Source organism: Aotus nancymaae, unplaced genomic scaffold (genome assembly GCF_030222135.1).
Source record: "Aotus nancymaae isolate 86718 unplaced genomic scaffold, 86718_ANA_hifiasm-v0.15.2.pri h1tg000029l, whole genome shotgun sequence".
In the NCBI taxonomy this organism is placed as follows: Eukaryota; Metazoa; Chordata; class Mammalia; order Primates; family Aotidae; genus Aotus; species Aotus nancymaae.
Window position 1 is genome coordinate 12044630 of NW_026988442.1, and position 21162 is coordinate 12065791.

The 21162-nt window shown below is 42.9% G+C and overlaps 1 protein-coding gene across 3 annotated transcripts in view; it reads left to right on the top strand.

The window, feature by feature from the left end:
* TM9SF4 (transmembrane 9 superfamily member 4) overlaps positions 1-21162 on the top strand; it is a 54920-nt gene that overhangs the window by 3317 nt on the left and 30441 nt on the right. For 2 of the 3 annotated variants that reach the window (XM_021665728.2, XM_064382311.1), the window contains exon 2: positions 18711-18824. In XM_021665728.2, the coding sequence (XP_021521403.2) occupies positions 18711-18824 (114 nt within the window). Of the gene's footprint in view, positions 1-9698; positions 9789-18710; positions 18825-21162 lie in introns of those variants that run through there. The other variant, XM_064382310.1, reaches the window with a different exon arrangement.

Here is a 21162-nt window from a genome sequence, read left to right on the forward strand (position 1 = left end):
GGTGCATATGGAGAAACCACATCTGGTGAAAAGGTGTGAAAGCAAATTTATTACAGGGGTATGTGAGTAAGGGGCAAAGTGGAGTCACAGACTTGAGTTTCCTTGTGTCAGCACTTCATTACACAGAAGTCAAAATAGTCCCCACACCCTCATACACACCCTCATTTCATAACCATGGGGGGGTTGCAGTAGATCTACTTTATAGTGTATGGGTTTCTGAGGTGAGTCATACAGCCAAAGAGGAACTGAACTAGTGGATTCAGGGGCCGTGGGAACAGCTGGGTTTTTGGTTTGTCCTTTGTTTTGAAAGTTAGGGTTGTGGGTGCAAGTTTCAAGTGGCTTGTGAACTTTTCCCTTTCTCTCTTTCCTTGGTGGATGGCTCTTCTTCCCCAAGGGTTGGGCTGCCATCTCCCAGAACGATGTTAGTTTAGTGGGTGTTTCCTGAACCTGCAGGGCAAGACTTAGAAGACAGCTGGTGTAAACTGAAGTTCTCTTCGATTTTCCTGTCTTCTTCCATCCTTAGATTTAGAGTACTCTGTGAAGTTACAGGACACAGAGTTGATCTAGCTAGGTCTGAATTTAGAGGCGGGCTCATGTCTCACTCTTTATGGAAAACAGTTCTTGGGAATATTATTTCATTGGAACTTGGGAAATGTCTATTGAGTACATTTCTAGATGTCGCAAGAGTCTGGAAACTTCAGTTTGGAGAATAAAACTCTACTTCTCTCACATCATTCATTCATACTGTTTTGGTTTTTATTATCTTTTTTATGGATATAATTCATATGCCATAAAATTTGCCCTTTTCAAGTATACAATTGAGTGGGTTTTAGTGTATTCACAGGTTGTGCATACACTAAATGTGATGTTTGTCACCACTGTGTAATTCGGAATATTTCATCACCCCAAAAGGAGAGTCACTCCCTACTCTTCCCTCCCCGTAGCCCTAGGCAACTGCTAATTTACCTTCTGTCCCTATGGATTTGCCTATTCTGGACATTTCGTATAAAGAGAATTCTATAATATGTGATCTTTTGTGTCTGGCTTCTTAACATAATGTTTTCAAAGTTCTCCATGTTGTATCATGTATCAGTAGTATCGCATCCCTTTTTATGGCTGAATATTCCCTTGTATAGATGTACCACAGCTTGTTTATCCATTCATCAGTTGATGGACAATGAGATTGTTTTCATTTAGTGCTGCTGTGAACATTCAGTTGTCAGTTTTTGTGTGAACATATGTTTTTCAGTTTCCTTCGGTGTATAGGAGTATAATAGCTATGTCAGTTCACATTGTTTTGAAGCTACTTGGGTTTGATCCAGTACAGAAACGGAGGAATGGAATGAATGACATCAAGGTTCCTTTGTGCTAATGGAGGCAATGTTAGTAGTCCCTTCAGCCCCAGTCAAAGGCACAGAAACTGGTTTTGTTGTTTGTTATTATTACTTGAGACAGGGTCTCACTCTGTCATCCAGGCTGGAGTGCAGTGGTGTGATCATAATTCACTGCAGCTTGACTTCCCGAGTTCAGGTGATCATCCTGCCTCAGCCTTCTGAGTAACTGGGCCTACAGGCAAGCACCACATCCAGCTAATTTTTTTATTATATTTTTCCTAGAGATGGGGTTTTGCTATGTTGCCCAGACTGGTCTTGAACTCCTGGCTGTAAGGCCGGTTGCCTCGCTGGGAGCTCGGACACACCACCCACCTTTTGTCTGAAAGCTCGGACATGCTCAGGCATGTTCCCTTCTCCCTTTCTCGCACAGCCTGGCTTTCCCTTAAAGAACCCAGTATGCAAGCGGGGTCTTGTGATTCTAGCCAATAGTAGCCAATAGCAGCCGAGTCTTTCTAGCCAATAGCAGCCGAGTAATTCTAACCAATAGCAGCCAAGTCCTGTATTCAAACAAAGGCTTGTAACCTTACCCAATAGTAGTCCTGCTCTCCCACAACCAATCGAGCTCCTTCACTCCCTATAAAACCCCACCTCTGAGAGGAGTCCGCATGACTTCTCTGGCCCCTCCTGTCGGACCGCAGGACCGCAGAACCTCGCCCGGGAGCCTGAATAAATTCCTTCACATTGGATCTTCTTGTGTTGGCCTCAGTTTCTTCCTTTTAAACTCGGCAAGAACCCAAGAACAAACCTTACACCCACAAGGCCATTGTCCCCTCAGCTTGTCCTTGCTTGTCCTTCACCTAGTGCCTGAGGCTGACACTCCTGTTGATGGCAGTCTTGGTGGCCTGAGGCATGGGCATGTCCCAAGTGTCCTTCCTACTACACTGTCCCCAGTGGGACCCTCCTAGGCTCTGCTGTGTCCAGCAATTGCCCAGGTGCATTGTCCCTGTTGACTGTGTCTCCTGCTCTGGAAACACGAGCCCACTCTCGGCCAGGCCAGTGCTCTGGGTGTGATGGAGATGGCACTGTCAACCAAAGCTTCAGGGACAAGGATGGTGGCATAGAGAGACAGAAATAGAAGGTGCAGAAGGCAGAGAGGCCAGGACAAGGACCAACTCTTGGCAGGGATCAAGTGAGGGGATCCCATCTGCCTTCAGCTATGTGGGCCTCGGACAAAAGCGGGGGTGTGCGTCTGAGCTCCTGGCGAGGCAACCGGCCTTACACTGGCCTCAAGTAGTCCTCCCGTCTTGACCTCCCAAAGTCCTGGGATTACAGACATGAGTCACCTTGCCCAGCCAAAGCTGTTTTTAACAGTGGAATATGGTGCTAATCAGGTTGGATGGTAGAGTCCTGGAACAGAAGGCCAGAGGCCTGAACTCTGCCATCAGTCTTGTATGCAGGAAGTTGCTGTCTCCTCTGGACCCCATGCAGGTAGACATCAGCTGATTGAAGAAGGAACAGTGGAGCAGGAGTCAGCAGCCTGGGCTTGGTCCCAACACTGCCACTGTTGCATTGTGTGGCTTGGGGCAAATTACTTTGGCTTTGTTAGTCTGCCTTCCACCTATGTCGTATGTGAAATTCAGGTTTGGACTTGATTTCTAAATTTCAAGTTGAAAATTTTGTAGTTTAGAATACTTGCATTTAGGGTGAGTTTTGCTAATATGCCTATAAAATCAGACTTACTTTGTTTTTTCCATGTTGATGGTCCCTGTGATCTCTGCAAGCTGTTGTGTTGGTTGTATCGTCTGTCTCATCACTCAGGTTTCCCACCTGGCTCATGTTCTGCAGGAGCTACTGTGTCCTTGAAGCTGAGGTACTGACATCAGGCCTTGGTTAAATGTGCTTCTCTGAGGGGGTCGCTTTAAAGGAATGCCCTTCATCCCCCTCAGGAAGTACAGAGGAGGTCGGGATTACATTAATATTGCCTCTTGGTTTCTATTTTACAACTTGGACAAACGTCTCCCTTTGATCTTGGCATTAATGAAGCAGGTCACAGAATGTTGGAGAAGGTTGAGTTTTGATCTCTGGGGACTGACAAGAAGGTGGGAAGGACCCAGGATGAGCAGGGCCATCTGGCCACAAATGTATAATAGGAGCCACCTACCACCTCCAAGTCTGCTTTGATCCCTGAACCATTTGCTGACACTAGAGTTTTCCAAATGGGGCATGGATAGGGATACCCAGCACTTCTCAGCTCCATCTCATTCCTCTTCCTTGCTTCCTTCTCTCCCTTCCTAACATGGTTTCTCACCTATGCCTGTTGCATTAAACCGACAGACCTCCCAGGGTTTGAAATCCTGATCTTATGCTTGGTCTGAGAATCTGGGCTGGACTCCCAGCTCTGACACTGTGATTACTTTTGTGACTTTGGACTGGTTATGTGATTTTGGAAAAACTGTTTGCCCTTTTAAGCCTCAATTACCCTATGTTAAAATTTTTTATTGTGGTAAAATATACATAACAAAATCTACCACTTTAAGCATTTTCAAGTGTGTGGTTCAGTGGCATTAAGGACATTCCCATGGATGGTGCAGCTGTTAGCACCATTTGTCTCCAGAACTTTTTCATAGTCTCAGTTTTTAAACAAGGATGACACTCTCCTCAAGGGATTGTTGTGATGATTAAATGAAGTACGAGATGAAAGTGCCTAGCACAGATAGGGCGCTCTGTAACTTTACTCCAAGGTTTGAAGTCCCCCTGAGGTGAGCTGTCTAGGCCTGCTGCTTGGGCTGGCTGAGTTCTTTCATAAACACCCAAGGTGGGGACAGAAGAGCAGTGCATTTCTTCACTTTCTGGCCTCAAGCTTGAAGCCCGGTTGCCTTTGCTTTTTGAGGGTGGTTATTAGTTTCACCTGGACTTCCGCAGCCTGCTGTGCTTTTTTTCCCTACTCCCAAATTCCAGCTTTGAGTCTTCCATATGTCTCTACTCAACAGCTACGTGTCTGTGGGCTCTGAAATAAAGGCTACATTTTCAGTTTCCTGTGGCTAATTCGTTTTTTGTTTTGTTTTGGGTTTTTTCTTTTTTTTTCTTGCTCTGTGAGTTCCTTGGTTCCATGGCCCTGCTTGTGAAGTAGTCTCTAGCTGTCGTTAGTCTTCATTCACATGCAGTTGGATTCTTGTTAAACTTTAACTGATTGGGTAATTGATTTCAGTTAACTGTTGGCAAACTCTGCCCAAAGCCTTTTTTTTCTTTCTTTCTCTCTCTCTCTCTTTTTTTATTTTTTATTTTTATTTTTATTTTTTTGCTTAATCTGAGGGAACAGTTATTGACATGGTCTTAAAATGGTGACTCTTGCCGGGTGCGGTGGCTCACACCTGTAATTCCAACACTTTGGGATGCTGAGGTGGGCAGATCACTTGAGGTCAGAAGTTCAAGACCAGCCTGGACAACATGGCGAAACCCCAGCTCTAAAAAATATACAAAAAAAATTTTCTGGGTGTGGTGGCAGGCACCTATCATCCCAGCTACTCGGGAGGCTGAGGCAGGAGAATCACTTGAACCCAGGAGGTGGAGGTTGCAGTGAGCTGAGATCTCACCACTGCACTCCAGCCTAGGTAGTAGAGTGAGGCTTTGTCTCAAAAAAAAAAAAAAAATGGTGACTGTCTTTTAGAAAGAGAAGACTGTAGTCTGTTAAGGAAAATGCTGCTTTTGCAGTAGGAAAGGCATGGAACAGGAACCAAAAAGGCTGTTCAGATTGGCCAGATGTATTGCTGCTAGTTGATGCTATTTATGGGAAAGGAGATTGCAAGGCAGAGGGCTTCAGAAAAGTTTGACTTCTGGTTACAGAGAAATGTGAGTCAATGAAATAATTTTTAGTTCTCAGGGAAACTTCCTATTTTCTTTGGAAGATGTTAATTGTTCACACCTTTTAAACTGGGTGGGGTGAATTTGGAGTGGTTAGGGGTACTTTTTAGTCCTAGCAGCCCTTCATTAGACAGCAGTTTAGGGCAGATATTTCTGAGTGCCCAACCCTCCCCACCTCCAAGAATACAAAAGGGAGGGAAAGACCTTGATTCTTGGTTCTCTTGAGCTTTATAACATTCCAGATCACCTGTATCTTTGCCAGTGATGGAGTGTTAGATTACAGCACAAAAGGCTTCTAGATTGCCATCACCTTGTTCCTTTGCGGCAAACCAAGTAGCAAAAGCAAAATGATGTTGAATGGGCTGGTTCACATCTCTTAGGACTCCTTGCATGGCGGTGAACATGCAGAAGATGATTACTAAATATTTAATTGACTTTTCAGAGTGAACTTCACATGGGAGTTAATGAGGTGATCAATTAAAAATTAAAAGAAGATTTAAAGGAATTTCCTAAGAAACAGGTACTTTGCTGCTACTTTACAGAAAAGAACTGCAGACCAAACATCCTCTGTCAGGCTGTCAGGAATATAGAAGGTGAGGAAGTCAGAATCATAAAAAGTTGGAACGGTATCCAGGGGTTTTACCAGAGGCCCATGAACTTCTAGTCCTTGATTCTCTGTGTATTGGAATATTTTTTCTGAGAGCAATATCTGTAGCTTTATTAAGTTTCTCAGAGGGATTTGTGACACCCTCTCCAAGATTAAAAATTGCTGATCTGTCTGCTTACCCACAAACCTGGTACCAGAACCCCCCCTCATAATTCTTACCTTAGATATCCCACTCTCTGCACATCTTCAGTGGAACTCATCCAGATATTTTCAGAAGCAACCCATTTCCTTCGCTTCTTAAAATACAAATGAATAGATATCGTTATTTTTAATTTTTTAATTTTTTTAGAGACAGGGTCTTACCCTGTCCTCCAGGCTGGAGTGCAGTAGTAGAATCATAGCTCACTCTAACTGCAGCCTCAGACTGGTGGGCTCAAGTGATTCTCCCACTTACAGACGTTAGCTACCACACCCAGCCTAAATGTATTTTTTTTAATTTTATTTATTTATTTATTTATTCATTATTTTGAGACAAGGTCTCACTCTGCGCCGAGGCTGGAGTGCAGTGGCGTGATCTCTGCTCACTGCAGCCTCTGCCTCCCCAGCTCAAGTGAACCTCCCACCTCAGCCTCCAGAGTAGCTGGGACTACAGGCGAGCACCACTGTTCCTCACTAATTTTTTGTATTTTTTTGTAGACACGAGGTTTTGACATGTTGCTCAGGCTGGTCTCAAACTCTTGGGCTCAAGTAATCCACCTGCCTCGGCCTCACAGAATGCTGGGATTACAGTCGTGAGCTACTGTGCCTGTAAATGTATTTATTTTAAATAAGGGTGATCCATGTACATAGAAAAAAGTATTAAAAAGCCATAAAAGTATCAAAACATTAATGTTGTATGCCATAAATATATTCAGTTTTTATTTGTCAATCTTTAAAAAGCTATAAAATGGACCAGGCACAGTGGCTCATACCTGTAATCCCAGCACTTTGGGAGACTGTATTGCTATAAAGGAATACTTGAGGCTGGGTAATTTATAAAGAAAAAAGGTTTATTTGGCCGGATGTGGTGGCTCATGCTTGTAATCCCAGCACTTTGAGAAGCTGAAGCGGGTGGATTACTTGAGCCCAGGAGTTCAAGAGCAGCCTGAGCAACATCGTGAAACTCAATCTCTATTAAAAGTACAAAAATTTGCTGGGCATGGTGGTACACACCTGTAGTCCCAGCTTCTTGAGAGGCTAAGGTGGGAAGGTCACTTGAGCCTGGGAAGTTGAGATTGCAGTGAGCATCACTGCACTTCAACCTGAGTGAGACCCTGTCGCAAAAAAAAAAAAAAAAAAAAAAAAATACCCTGTCTCAAGTAAAAAGAGGTTTATTTGGTTCATGCTTCGTCAGGCTGTGCACAAAGCATAGTGCTGGCCTCTGCTTCTGGTGGCAGAAGGCTGCATGTCACATGGCAGTGGGGTGCCAGTGGAGAATATGAGCACATGTGAATGTTCGCCAGGCTGTTTTAGACTATCAGATCTTATGTGAAATCAGTGAGTGAGAACTCACTCAATACTGAGAGGGTAGTCCCAAGCCATTCATGAGGGATCCACCCCTGTGACCCAGACACCTCCCACCGGGCCCTCCATTGGGGATCACGTCACAACATGGATTTGGAAGGGACAAACATCCAAACTGTATCAGTGACTACCATTTTATATCCCTGCCAACAATATATGAGGGTTTCCTTTTTCTCCACATTCTGGTCCACACTTGTCTGTGTTTCTGAGTTTAGCCATTCTAGCGGGTATGTGGTGGTATTCCACTGTGGTTTTGGTTTACATTTCCCTATTGACAAATGATATTAAATATCTCATATGCTTATTAGCCATTCATATATCTTCTTTGGTGAATGTCTATACAACTCTCTTGTCCATTTTTTAATTAGATTGTCATTTTCTTGTTAAGTTTTAAGTGTTCTTTGTATAGTCTGGACACAAATTCCTTATCAGATATGTGATTTGCAAAGAATTTTCCCCTAGTCTCTAGCCCATCTTTTCATTTTCTTAGTGGTATCTTTGGAAGTGTAAAAGTTTTTTAATTTTTATGAAATCTAATTTATTATAATTTTTTTAATGGATTCTGGTTTTGGTGTTGTATCTAAGACATCTTTGCATAACCCAAGATCATGATGATTGCTTATTTTTCCTTCTAGAGGTTTTTTAGTTTTAGCTTTTTTATTTAGTTCTGTGATCCATTTTGACTTAATTTTTGGGTGTATGTTCTGAGGTTCCATGTGCATATGGCTACCCAATTGTCCAAGCATTATTTTTTGAAAAGACTTATTGTTTTTCTATTGAATTTGCTTTGGCAGCATTGTTGAAAATCAATTTACAGCTGGGCGCAATGGCTTACGTCTGTAATCTCAGCACTTTGGGAGGCCAAAGTGGGCGGATCACCTGAAGTTGGGAGTTCGAGACCAGCCTGACCAACATGGAGAAACCCCATCTCTACTAAAAATACAAAATTTACCTGGCGTGGTAGCCCATGCCTATAATCTCAGCTACTTGGGAGACTGAGGTGGGAGAATTGCTTGAATCTGGGAGGCAGAGGTTGCTGTGAGCTTAGATCGCGCCATTGCACTTCAGTCTGGGCAGTAAGAGTGAAACTCCATCTCAAAAAGAAAAAAGAAAGAAAGAAAATCAATTTACTATAAATGTGAAGATTTATTTCTAGACTTTTAATTCAGTTCCACTGAGCTATATGCGTATTCTTACCACATTGTCTTGATATTGTAGCTTTATAATAAGTTTAGAAATTATGAGTGTTAAGTCCTCCAATTATGTTTTCGAGGTTGTTTTAGATGTTCTGGGTCCTTTGTATTTTTATGTAAATTTTAGGATCAGCTTGTCAGTTTCTACAGAAAAACCTGCTGGAATTTTGGTAAGGATTGCATTGAATCTATAGATCAATCTGGGGAGAATTGACGTCCTGACAATACTGAGTCTTCCAGTCTATGAACATGGAATATCTCCCCCATTATCTTCTTTCATTTCTCTTACAAATTTCAGAATTTTCAATATGCAAGTCCTTTTAAAATATATATTCCTAAATATTGTATTCTTTTTGATACTAAGTGGAGCTTTGTTTTTAGTTTTATTTTTGGATTGTTGTTGCTAGTATGTGGAAATACAATTAATTTTTATATATTGATCTTGTAATCTGACCTTGCTCAACTTGTTTATTAGATCTAGTAGTTTTGTGTAGTCCTCCTGATTTTCTAGATACATGATCATGTGATCTGCAATTAAAAGCACTTTTTGCTTATTTCTTTTAATTTTTTTTCCCCTATGCTTCTTCAGGGAGGCCCTTAATTATTAATATATTTGTTTTAGTGCACTGGCTTGTATATAGTGTTGAATGGAAATGGCAAGAGTAGGCATCCTTGCCTTGTTCCTGATCTTAGGGGAAATAATTCAGCTTTTCACTACTGAATGTGATGTTGGCTGTGGATTTTCATAGCTGCCCTTTATCTGATTGAGGAAGTTCCTTTCTAGTCCTAATTTGTTGAGAGTTTTAATGATGAATATGTTGGATTTTGTCAAGGGCTTTTTCTGCATCTATTATAATGATCATATGGTTTTTGTCCTTTATTCTATTTATCTGGTATATTACAGAAATTGATCTTCAAATATTAAGCCAACCTGGGATAAACACCACTTGCTCATGATATATAAACCTAGATTCAATTTTCTAATATTTTGTTAACAATTTTTTCATCTGTTCATCATCGTCATGAACACACAGGATAGTTGTCTGTAGCTTTCTTTTCTTGTGATGTCTTTGCCTGGCTTTGGTACATGGTTCTTTTTTTTTTTTTTTTTTAAGACGGAGTTTCGCTCTTGTTACCCAGGCTGGAGTGCAATGGTGCGATCTCGGCTCACCGCAACCTCCGCCTCCTGGACTCAAGCAATCCTCCTGCCTCAGCGTCCCAAGTAGCTAGGTCTGCAAGCACACTTCACTGTACTCGACTAATTTTTAAATATTTTGTAGACAGGGTCTCACTCTTTTGTCCAGGCTGTTCTCAAACTCCTGTCTGTCCTCAAGCGATTCTCCTGGCAAAGTGCTGGGATTGCAGGTGTGAGCCACCATGCCTGGCCTGGATAGCTCTATATTTTAATGTGTAGTAGAACTAGTCTGCCTTCATTATTCCTCTTTTCAAAATCATCCCAAAGTAAAGGACAAATACCAGATTGACTGCAATAGTTTGTTAAAAGAAAGGCATTGAATTAGGGCAGAGACAAGGGAGATGAACAATCAGGGAGGAAAAGAATTGGAAAGGGATGGTCAAAGGAGAAAGTAAGCAGTTCATCTATGGCAGTACAGTTCTTCTTGAACACCACAAATCGTGACCCCACACTGTCTCTAAGCATGGCTCCCAGCCTGGTGACAGACCTCTGATCACTTGGCTATGCCAATTTGGGTGCAGCTGGACTTACTTCACTCTGCAGATAACTTGCTAGGTGACCGTGGGTCTGTCACTTTCCCTCTCTGGGCTCCTGGATTATATGCCTCCTGGAGTTCTTTTAAAAGCTTTTTTTTTTTTTTTTTGAGACAAAAATCTTGCTCTGTCACCCATGCTGGAGTGCAATGGTGTGATCTCGGCTCACTGCAACCTCTGCCTGTCAGGTTCAAGCAATTCTCCTGCCTCAGCCTCCCCAATAGCTGGGATTACAGGTGCTCACTACCACACCCAACTAATTTTTGTATTTTTAGTAGAGACGGGGTTTCACCATGTTGGCCAGACTGGTCTCGAACTCCTGACCTCAGGTGATCCACCCACCTCGGCCTCCCAAAGTGCTGGGATTACAGGCATGAACCACCACACCTGGGCCTAAAAATTGTCTTTTTGACCCTTTCAAACCCAACTTGGAAGGGAACTTTGCCCTGTTTTGTTCTACTTTTGAGTTACTTGGGTTGATAAAATGTCGAATATTTCCCAGGGAATTGTGAACTTCTTGAGCTTCAAGGGAAGTCATGAGACTTCTGATTCACTCTGTTCATCAGAGCAGAGACCTCCTCTGCCACCTCCTCCCATGGTCACTCAGCTCACAGTGACGGCTTTTCACTGGCTACATGGCTCTCCTGTTAGAAGAGCCCTTAGAGCAGACCTGCTGCATCTCCCTTGCAGTGTCCTCCTTGGTTCTGCTTTCTTGTGCAACCCAAAACAGGGCCACCCTACCTTAGCAAGCACCTACTATGTGCCAAGTGCTCTGTGAACTTTATTTAATCTTTACCACCATCACCCTACCATGAGGTTCGTAGTATTTTCCTATTTTACAGATGAAAAACCAAGACTCAAAAGAGTTTTAAAAACTTACCCAAAGTCACACAGCTAGGAAGTGCTAGGTCTAGGATTTGAAGTCATACCTGTATGGCCCTCAAGCTTGTGCTTCTTCGAGTACACCAGTGGTTTTCAAAGTGTGATTTCGAGAGCAGCAGCATCTCCTGGGAACTTGGTAGAAGTGCACATTCTCAGGCCCTGCCCCAGATTCAGATGTGTTAGTAAGCCCTTCTGGTAATTTCCACGTATGCTCAAGGTTCACCACTGCATGCCTTGGCATTCTGCTTCTGCACCTGGCTGCTGCTTCTCTTCACGTATGACCAAGAATTTATAAGTAATTTCTCTTTTCTTTTCTTTTCCTTTCTTTTCTTTCTTTCTCATTCTTTCTTTCTTTTCTTTCTCTTCCTTTCTCTTTCCTTCCTTCCTTCCTTTCTCTTTTCTTTTCTTTTTTTTTGAGACAGAGTTTTACTCTGTCACCCAGGCTGGAGTGCAGTAGTGGGATCATGGCTTACTGACTCAGGTGATTCTCCCACCTCAGCCTCCCTAGTAGCTGGGACTACAAGCACATGCCACCACGCCCAGCTAACTTTTGGTAGAGATGGGGTTTCAGCATGTTGCCAAGGCTGGTCTCAAACTCCTGGGCTCAAGCAGTCCATTCACCTCTGCCTCCCAAAGTGCTGGGATTATAGGCATGAGTCAGCCTCCGCACTGGGCTAGATGATTTCATTTATCCTCATTAGGTGTCAGATCTAGGACTGGACATTACTACGTCTCCAGAGCAGAAGCGTGCTGCACACAGCACCCTTACACACATACACAGTAGTCAGAGTGATCTTTAAAACTGCAGATGTGATTTATTCCTTTTCTACTTAAAATTCCTCAGTCTCCTCACTGCACTGAGAACAAAGCCCAACACTTGCTACTCATAGGATGGTCCATGAACCAAAAGTGTCATCATCACTTAGGAGCTTGTTAGAAATGCAGAGTCTCAGGCCCCGCGCAGACCTGCTGAATCAGAATCTGCATTTTAACAAGGTCACCAAGTGATTTAAATGCACATTAAACTTTAAGAAGCACCGGCCTATACATTATCTGTCAAAAGCTCATAGTTGCCACCAGGCCTGAGAGCCTGTGTTTTGCTCTTCCTGGAACCCGTCTCTCTTTTCTCTCCCCACCCTTCAGGTCTCAGGGTAGACTTGAGTTCTTAGATTTGCACTCCTTCCCTGCCCCAAGACTGGGTATATTGCTGCTCCCATGTACTCCCCAACATACTATTCTTAGCCAACCTGCTGAGAGCATCTGGAACCTAGTGTTGTGATTGCCTGATGGCTCGTCTTGTGTCCCTGCACCTAGATAAAAAGCCTGAAAGTTCCATGTGGGCATGTATTCTTTGAGGTTGGCACAGTGCTTGACACATAATAGGTGCTCAGTAAATAGTTAGTGAACTAATTTCTGTACTGGTTTGAACATGGGCTTTGGGCTTTGCCGGAGTACGAACCCTGACCCAGCCATACTAAATCCTGGTTAATCTTAATACTGGTGCTAATCCAGAGAACCTGTCTGACTCTCAGTTTCCTCATCTGTGAAATGGGAATAAGAGTCCTTACCTCATAGGATTGTTTTCATTGAGTTATTCCATGGAAAGAACTAGAACTGTGCTTAGCACATATCAGCACTCAGTAAATGTTAACTGCCATCGTTACAGTCTCATCATTTGTAATGCAAGTCACCTGCCTGAAAAGAGCATCCTTGTTTCTCCACATTCTGGCTGGATGTCCTTGGGCAAGTTACTTAATATCTGGGTCTTAGATTAACACCATCTATGAAATGGTGACCAGAATCTCCAGGTAGCTGTAGTTGTGAGGATAGCACAAATAAATGTTTGTCAGTGCTTAGCAGGGTGCAGGGACTTGGTAAGCAGTAAGTGGAAAGAAGGAACCAGGTTTGTCACAGTGCCTTGTACTCAGGAGGTGTTCAGTGACTCCGGCTTCTTGTTTTTTGGTGTTGTTTTCCTGCTAGGGTATTCTTGTTGTGCCTTTTTGGTTTTGTTTTTTATGTGTGGACTTGCTCCATTGGTTTGAGACTGAAACAAAAGTGTACTGAAGTCTTTCAGGATTTGCTTTTCATTCCTCTGCAACCTGAGCTTCTCAGAGAGCCCTTGAGTTCCCTAGGGTGGTGTCTCTCAACTAAATCTGGAGGATTCTGTTTCAAAAGAAGGTAGAACTGCTTAGACTTAATTGGCTTGATAACCAGAGGAGATTGTGATCCCCTGCACTGGTTTCAAATCACATATCAGATGAGACACAAAGGTCTGGTGTCCAGCTTCTTAGGAGGAGGCATTCAGAACACAGGTTATTGATGAACAAGAAGTAATGATAATCATTCCTTACATATAAGGGTTGTGGTTACTGGTTATTAAATGCTTTCAAATCCATGTTCTTTTTTGAGCTCCACTTCTACCACATGAATCCATCCTAGTAAATGAGGACACAGCCTAACAAAGTTGAAGTTCATTGCCCAGTGCTGCACAGCTGAGGGGAGAATATAACTCCCTGGCTTTATTTTGGGGCTCCAGGCTCAGTGCTTTCCCTAGGCACAATTTTGGTTCACTGCAACCTCCACCTCCCAGGTTGAAGCAATTCCCCTGCCTCAGCCTCCTGAGTAGCTGGGATTACAGGTGCCCGCCACCATGCCAGGCTAATTTTTATTTTTATTTTTGCATTTTAAGTAGAGACGGGGTTTCACCATGTTGGTCAGGCTGGTCTCGAACTCCTGACCTTGTGATCCACCTGCCTCGGCCTCCCAAAGTGCTGGGATTTTGGGCATGAGCCATTGCACCTGGCCTAATGCAGTTTTAAATCTAGTCAAAGAGAAATACTGCTGCATCCTTTCTAAGAGGTTTATATCATTTGGGATAGACACTTCTACCTAAGCAGTGGCTTTTGACCCTGACTGCACTTTAGGATGACCTAGAGCAGTGCTGCTTAAACTTTAACTTGGGGGACTTGCTGAAATGCAGGTTCTTATTCATTAGTTCTAGGGTAGGGCATGAAATTCTGCATTTCTTTTCTTTTTTTTAAATAAAATTTAGGGGGTACCAAGTGCAGCTTTGTTATATGGTTAGACTGGGTAGTGATGAAGTCTGGGCTTTTAGTGTAACCATCACCTGAATAATGTACATTGTATCCAGTAAGTAATTTCTCATCCCTCACCATCCTGCCCTTCAGAGTCTCCAATGTCTATTCCACACTGTATATCAATGTGTATACATTATTTAGTTCCCACTTATAAGCGAGAACACACAGTATTTGACTTCCTGTTTCTGAGTTGTTTCACTTAATGGTCTCCAGTTTCAACCATGTTGCTGCAAAAGACATGATTTTATTCTTTTTTATGACTAGAGTATTCCATTGTGTGTGTGTGTGTGTGTGTGTGTGTGTGTGTGTGTGTGTGTGTGTACATATATACAGTGTCCCAAGCCCTAGGTCTCCCTGGAGACTTAGAAAGAAAAAGTGGGAGGTGCTGCTGGAAAGGCACTGGGGCCAGCAGGTGCAGATTCCTCCATACCAAGCTAGGATTACTCTAACCTCAATGTTCAGAACAGTGATGTTTTCTTTCGCCTCGTTTATTATTTAAGTGGTATAAATACTATATAATCCTCTCAGAAAATTAGAAAATATAGGTACACAAAAAAGGAATAAAGTTTATCACTAAGATAATACATTTTGCCTCCTAAATATTTTTCCAAAGATAACTTTAAAAAAGGAATCCTGCCATATACTGTTATAGCTCCTGCTTTTACTATGTAAATTTAAAGTTTGAACATTCTTACTCAAGAAACTTAATGGTTGGGTACAGTATATCTCAGCATTTTGGGAGGCCGAGGCAGGATTGCTTGAGCCCAGGAATTTGAGACCAGCCTGAGTAATATAGGGAGATGCCATCTTTACAAAAAATTAAACCATTTGCCGGGCATGGTGGCATGTGCCTGTGGTCCCAGCTACTTGGGAGGTTGAGGTGGGAGGATCCCTTGAGTCCAAGAGGTCAAGCCTGCAATGAGCCGTGATTGCACCACTGCACTCCACCCTGGGCAACAGAATGAGACCCTGTCTTAAAAAAAGAAAAAAGAAACAAATCATCACTTTCCGTGACTATTTAAATGGACATATAATAATTTAACCTATTCCACTAACATTTGATATTTTACTATTGTTAAGTAATGAACATTTTTTTTTTTTTTTTTTTTTTTTTGAGATCAAATCTCACTTGGTCGCCCAGGATGGAATACAGTGGTGTGATCTCAGCTCACAGCAACTTCGGCCTCCTGGGTTCAAGCTATTCTGCCTTAGCCTCCTGAGCTGGGGTTACCGGCATGTGCCACCATACCTGGCTAATTTTGTATTTTTGGTAGAGATGGGGTTTCACCATGTTGTCCAGGCTGGTCTCAAACTCCTGACCTCAGGTGATTTGCCCACTTTGGCCTCTCAAAGTGCTGGGATTACAGGCGTGAGCCACTGCACTCAGTCGGTAGTGAACTATTTTAAAGAATGCTATTGGTGAACACCTTTCATGTACACATTTTAGCATACTTAACATATTTTTCTTAACGTGCCTAGAAGCAGAATTACAGAGTCACAGAGTATGTACTTTGGAGGACTTTTAGATACAGAGTGCCAGATAAACCCACTATAGCATTCCAGTTTATAATCCCTACAGCTATGTGAAAATACCAAGACACTGACATTTTAATATCTAAAACAGTGTCATTGGATAGTCATTAGTTCTAAGTTGAACTTCTGAATTGCTTTTGGTTGCCAACTTAAGCATTATATTCAGATTCTAGCATATTACTAAAATATCCTTTGCTGTTTTTCATCTCTTGATCACTCTAAGATAAATTGGTTTGTGGTTTGTTGATATTATCTTTGTGTAAGGATTGTCTTTCTACATCGTTTTTCAAAAGTTCAAGGTTGAGGTTTGGTTTTGTTTTGTTTTTTAACAACTTTTGGGTGGCAGTTTATGCCCACAATACAGGATTTGCCTTCTTTATATTTTGGTTAACTGGAATTCAGGCACAGAGGGGAATTAGAGGAAAAAAGAGGGCAGGGTTTATTTCAATCACATGACACACTTGCATTCTAACCAGTGACACATGAGGGTTGGCAGAGGGTTTCAATGAGGAAAGGCCAGAATCTTCATATGGCTGGTCAGGTGGAGGAGATCCTCTGACACAGAGGAAATCAGGTGCTGTTCCCAGCCTGCAGTCGGTAGGCTTTCCATCACTACTCAGAGAAAGAAGAAAAATCGATTTGTTTTTGTATTCAAGCCAGTCCATACTATGAAACCCTCCCTTTGTACCTGCATAGAATGTCTCTAGAGGGATTTTCAAGGAACTGGTGATAGCAGTTGTCCGTGGGGACCTGGAGTGGGAGGAAGATTTATTTTTCATGGCATACCCGTTTGTACTGTTTGAATTATTTACTGTAATTTACTTTTTCAAAAAAATGCTCACACTAGTTGCTTTTAAAAATCCTTACTCATTTATGGTTATGCAAGATGTTAGCATTAGTGGAAACTGGGTGAAGAACGTACGGGAACTTTCTGTAGCGTCTCTGTAACTCTTCTGTAAATCTAAATTTACTTAAAAATAAAAAGTTTTTTTAAAGAAGGACGGGGGAAAAATACTGTCTTCCTATCCAGAATCCTGCCCCATGAGGCAGTTTACCTACTAGTCTTGTCATTTCTTTTAAAGATTTTCCTGCTCTCCAATTCATCTGGCCTCCTGATTGCCAAATATAATATACCTGTCTCAACCACCGCACTGTGTTTATTGAGATCAGGCTTTCATAATGGACATCAGCTGGCAGATACTTGTAAACATTCACAACGAATCAGAGGAAGAACTCCATGAATATATTGCTTAAAACACTTTGACCAAGCTATGTGTCTACAAAAAGTGTACTGAATTCAGAACCTTTGACAAATTCAGAAACTTGTAAAGCCACAGGTCAGTCTACATTTTTGGCAAGCCCCCTCAGTGATCGTGATTTCCTATAAAACTGAGTTTCACAGAGTCATCGGGGAGGGAGGGAGGGAGGGGAGAGAGAGAGAGAGAGAGAGAGAGAGAGAGAGAGAGAGAGAGAGAGAGAGAGAGAGAAGACAGGTGATCAAGAGTCTGTGGCCACATCTGAAATGCAGCAGCAGTGAAAGGTTGGGGAGAGCCTTTCACAGTCAAATGCAGAAACTGACTTGAGTTGGTGATTCAGACATGTGGAAGACAAAAGTTCCTTGTTCAAATCATAGAGAGGGAAGAAAGTCCAGCAGCTCTTCTAGTTCCTTGCAGGGGTGAAGCACTATTATTAAGGGAAAGAGATGCAATGGACCTTTCTTGCCTTTGATTCCTAGGTGCCTATGCTGCGTGCAGATATTTCCTGAGTGCCCATGCTGTGCCAGGCACTGTTCATGGTGCTGCTCCCACAGAGATCACATTCAAGTGGAGGGGATATGCAATACACAAATAAACAAATACATATAGCTCATGTCAATTAGATGAGTCCATGAGGAGAAATAGATAAGGGGCTAGAGAAATGAATAATGGGAGCCCTGAGGTTGTCCTTTAGATAGAATGGTCAGTGCAGGCTTTTCTGAGGAAGTGATATTTGAGGGAGACCTGAATGAAATAAGAAGGAGATGCGCCATTTGGCACGGTGGCTCACACTTGTAATCCCAGCACTTTGGGAGGCTGAGGTGGGCAGATTACCTTAGGTCAGGAGTTCAAGACCAGCCTGGCCAACAGGGTGAAACCCTGTCTCTTCTAAAAACACAAAAATTAGCCAGGTGTGGTGGCGGGCACCTGTAGTCTCAGCTACTTGGTAGGCTGAGGCAGGAGAATCACTTGAACCCGGGAGGTGGAGGTTGCAGTGACCCAAGATCTTGCCATTGCATTCCAACCTGGGTGACAAGAGCAAAACTCTGTCTCAAAAAAAGAAAGAAAGAAAAAAATGTGTCATGTAGGTGCCTGTGGGAAGGGCATTTCAGCAGAAGGCACAGTAAAGGCGAAGGCCCTGAGGGGTGCAGAAGTGTTTGTTGTCAGGACAACAAGGAGCCCCATGTGGCAGAGGAGGGTGGGAGGTGACAGAGGCCAGCACAGTTTTGGAGAAGCTTGTACGAATATCTCTTGGTAACATAGGAACTTTTTGACAACTTGAGCCAGTTGCTATACAGAGAAATGGGAATTAGTTAAATGTCATGGAACTTTATTTCCTGCTAGCTATCCTGGGAGTTACACACTGCAAATGGTTAAAAGAACACTGATCCAGAAGTGGGGAGATGTGGCTCCTGTGTGACAGTCTTCTCTTTTGCCTAGATGTTAACTACTTTGTGGCTCACTCCTGGAAGTGCAGAGTTACTGTCTTGTGGCACTCTTGGGGGCACTTGGGAGAAACATTTACAAGGTCTTCAGGCTTCATGGGCCAGGGGTGGTGACACTGGGTCAGTTAAAGAAACATGAAGGTGGTGATCTGCCTCAGGATGTTCTTCACTTCCTCTCCCCAATCCAACTGTGGCCTCTCTTCTGAGCAGGATTGGTTGCCGTGGTCTTTACTGCTTCTCTCCCTGATGTGTGAAACAAGCGCCTTCTATGTCCCTGGGGTTGCGCCAATCAACTTCCACCAGAACGATCCTGTAGAAATCAAGGTAAGTGTGTTCCTGGATTTTTGGAGCCTCTGTGCTAGACAGCCTGGCTGGAGCACCATGATGAGCTGTTCATGTCCATCCTATGGTTGCAGAGAACAAAGAATAGTGCCAGTTACCTCGGGAAGAAAAGGGTTCGCTGTGTACTGCACTACGTAGTCCCACAGTTCAGGAACTCTGCCTCTCCCTCTCCCTGCGCCTCTGGTTCTCGGTCCCCTCTCCATTTCCGGTTCTTTCTGTGTCTCTGTCGCTGTGTATGCTTATGTATATGTGCATCTCTGTCTCTTTTGCACTCTCACTTTTGCTCTCAAGCATTCTGTCTCTGTCATGTATGTGTCCATCTCTTTTTGTGCCTTGGGCTTGCTCCACCTGCCTCTTTGGCATCTCTGCCTCCTTTTCTCACCTGCTCCGTCGTCTTCTCTGTTACCAGCTTTGTCTGCATAGCTCCTAGCATCTGCTCATGTTGTTCATATATTGTGAACATCTCTCTTCCTTGGCAGTCAGACTTGTAACTTGCAGGAACAGTCATTAAAATAACTTTTATTGGGGGTTATTTACATGCCAGACATTATGCATGGCTTAGCTCAGGATGCCCACCAAGAACCCACTGGGGCTAATTCCATATGTTACACAGATTTCGTATTCATTTTACAGATGGGGAAACTGAGGCCTGGGGAGGAAAATTAACATGTTCAAGGTCACATAGTGAGGAAGACATAGAGTTAGTTCAAACCTTATCTCTTTTTGGAGGAGGCGTGGTCTTTCTCTGTTGCCTATGCTAGAGTGCAGTGGCATGAGCATAGCTCACTGCAGCCTTGACCTCCCAGGCTAAAACGATCCTCTTGCCTCAGCCTGCCAAGTAGTAAAATTTTATTTTTTATAACATGGGACTACGGGTATATACCACCATGCCTGGCTAATTTTTTTTTTTTTTTTTTTTTTAGTAGAGATGAGGTCTCAGTATGTTGCACAGGTTGCTCTTGAACTCCTGGACTCAAACAGTCCTCATGCCTCAGCCTCATGCTGGGATTATCAGGCATGAGCTACCACACCCAGCCCCGGACCCCATGTCTTAACCACTGCAGTGCCTTCTTCCCACTACCTCTGCCAAAAGCTCCTTCCAGAGCAGAGCGGTAGCCTGGGCGTACCAGGGCTGCTCTGGCTTCTGGTCCCATATAGCTGCGTACATGCGGGTGGACACCTTGGGTGGGAAGAGAGGGAGTGGAGACAACATAAAGGGGGACGCATTGCTCTGTAATGTGCATTCTTTCCTCATTGTCGTCAGTGAGAATGCTAAGAAACGCAAAATTGTTACAACGGGCAGTAATTTTTTGTCCATTTTTCCTCAAGCAATTTATGAAGTGCTTAATAAAGGTCCTTAATCCCTGTAGTCTCACATCCAGAAAGCTCTAAAACTCAGTTTTTCCAAACTCATTGAAGGCAAGAACTGACCAGAACTGAACACGAAGCTGTCTATTGACTTTATCCCATTTCATACGAGTATTTTTGCATTTCTCTGCACAAATAGTCATTGAATATGAGGTACTGATCAGATCCAGCTTGGAGGTGTTATGAAACCTATGGTTTGTATACCACATTGCCTTCTAAAATCTGGAAATTTTTCTTTTTCTTTCTTTTTTTATTTTTCTTTCTTTCTTTTTTTTCGAGGTGGAGTCTTGCTGTGTTGCCCAGGCCTCCCAAAGTGCTGGGATTACAGGGAATCCAGAAAGTTTCTAATCCCAAAAAAGAGTCGAAAAAATATTATAGACCTGTATTCCAAAAATCCTTTATACTTTTAGATGGTGTATGAGGACTGGTCAATAGTTCCTAAATAGTAAAGGTAATTTTAATTACATATGGATTAAAAGGTTTTTTTTTTGTTTGTTTGTTTTTTGAGACAGAGTTTTGCTCTCGTTACCCAGGCTGGAATGCAATGGCGTGATCTCAGCTCACTGCAACCTCTGCCTCCTGGGTTCAGGCAATTCTCCTGCCTCAGCCTCCTGGGTAACTGGGATTACAGGCACTCACCACCATGCCCAGCTAATTTTTTGTATTAGTAGAGACGGGGTTTCACCATGTTGACCAGGATGGTCTCGATCTCTTGACCTCGTGATCCACCCGCCTCGGCCTCCCAAAGTGCTGGGATTACAAAAAGTTTATTTTTTGTAACATTTTGATGGGTTCTGTTTTGTCTGTGGTTTCCAGAGCTATATTCTGTGTGCTTGTAGCATTTCCTAAACATTCTCCCTCATTGTCTTAAGCTTTATTTTTTTTTTATGGCTTTACCATGTTTAATTGAAAGAATATATCATGGTTTATTGATCAATTTCCCATTGCAGGA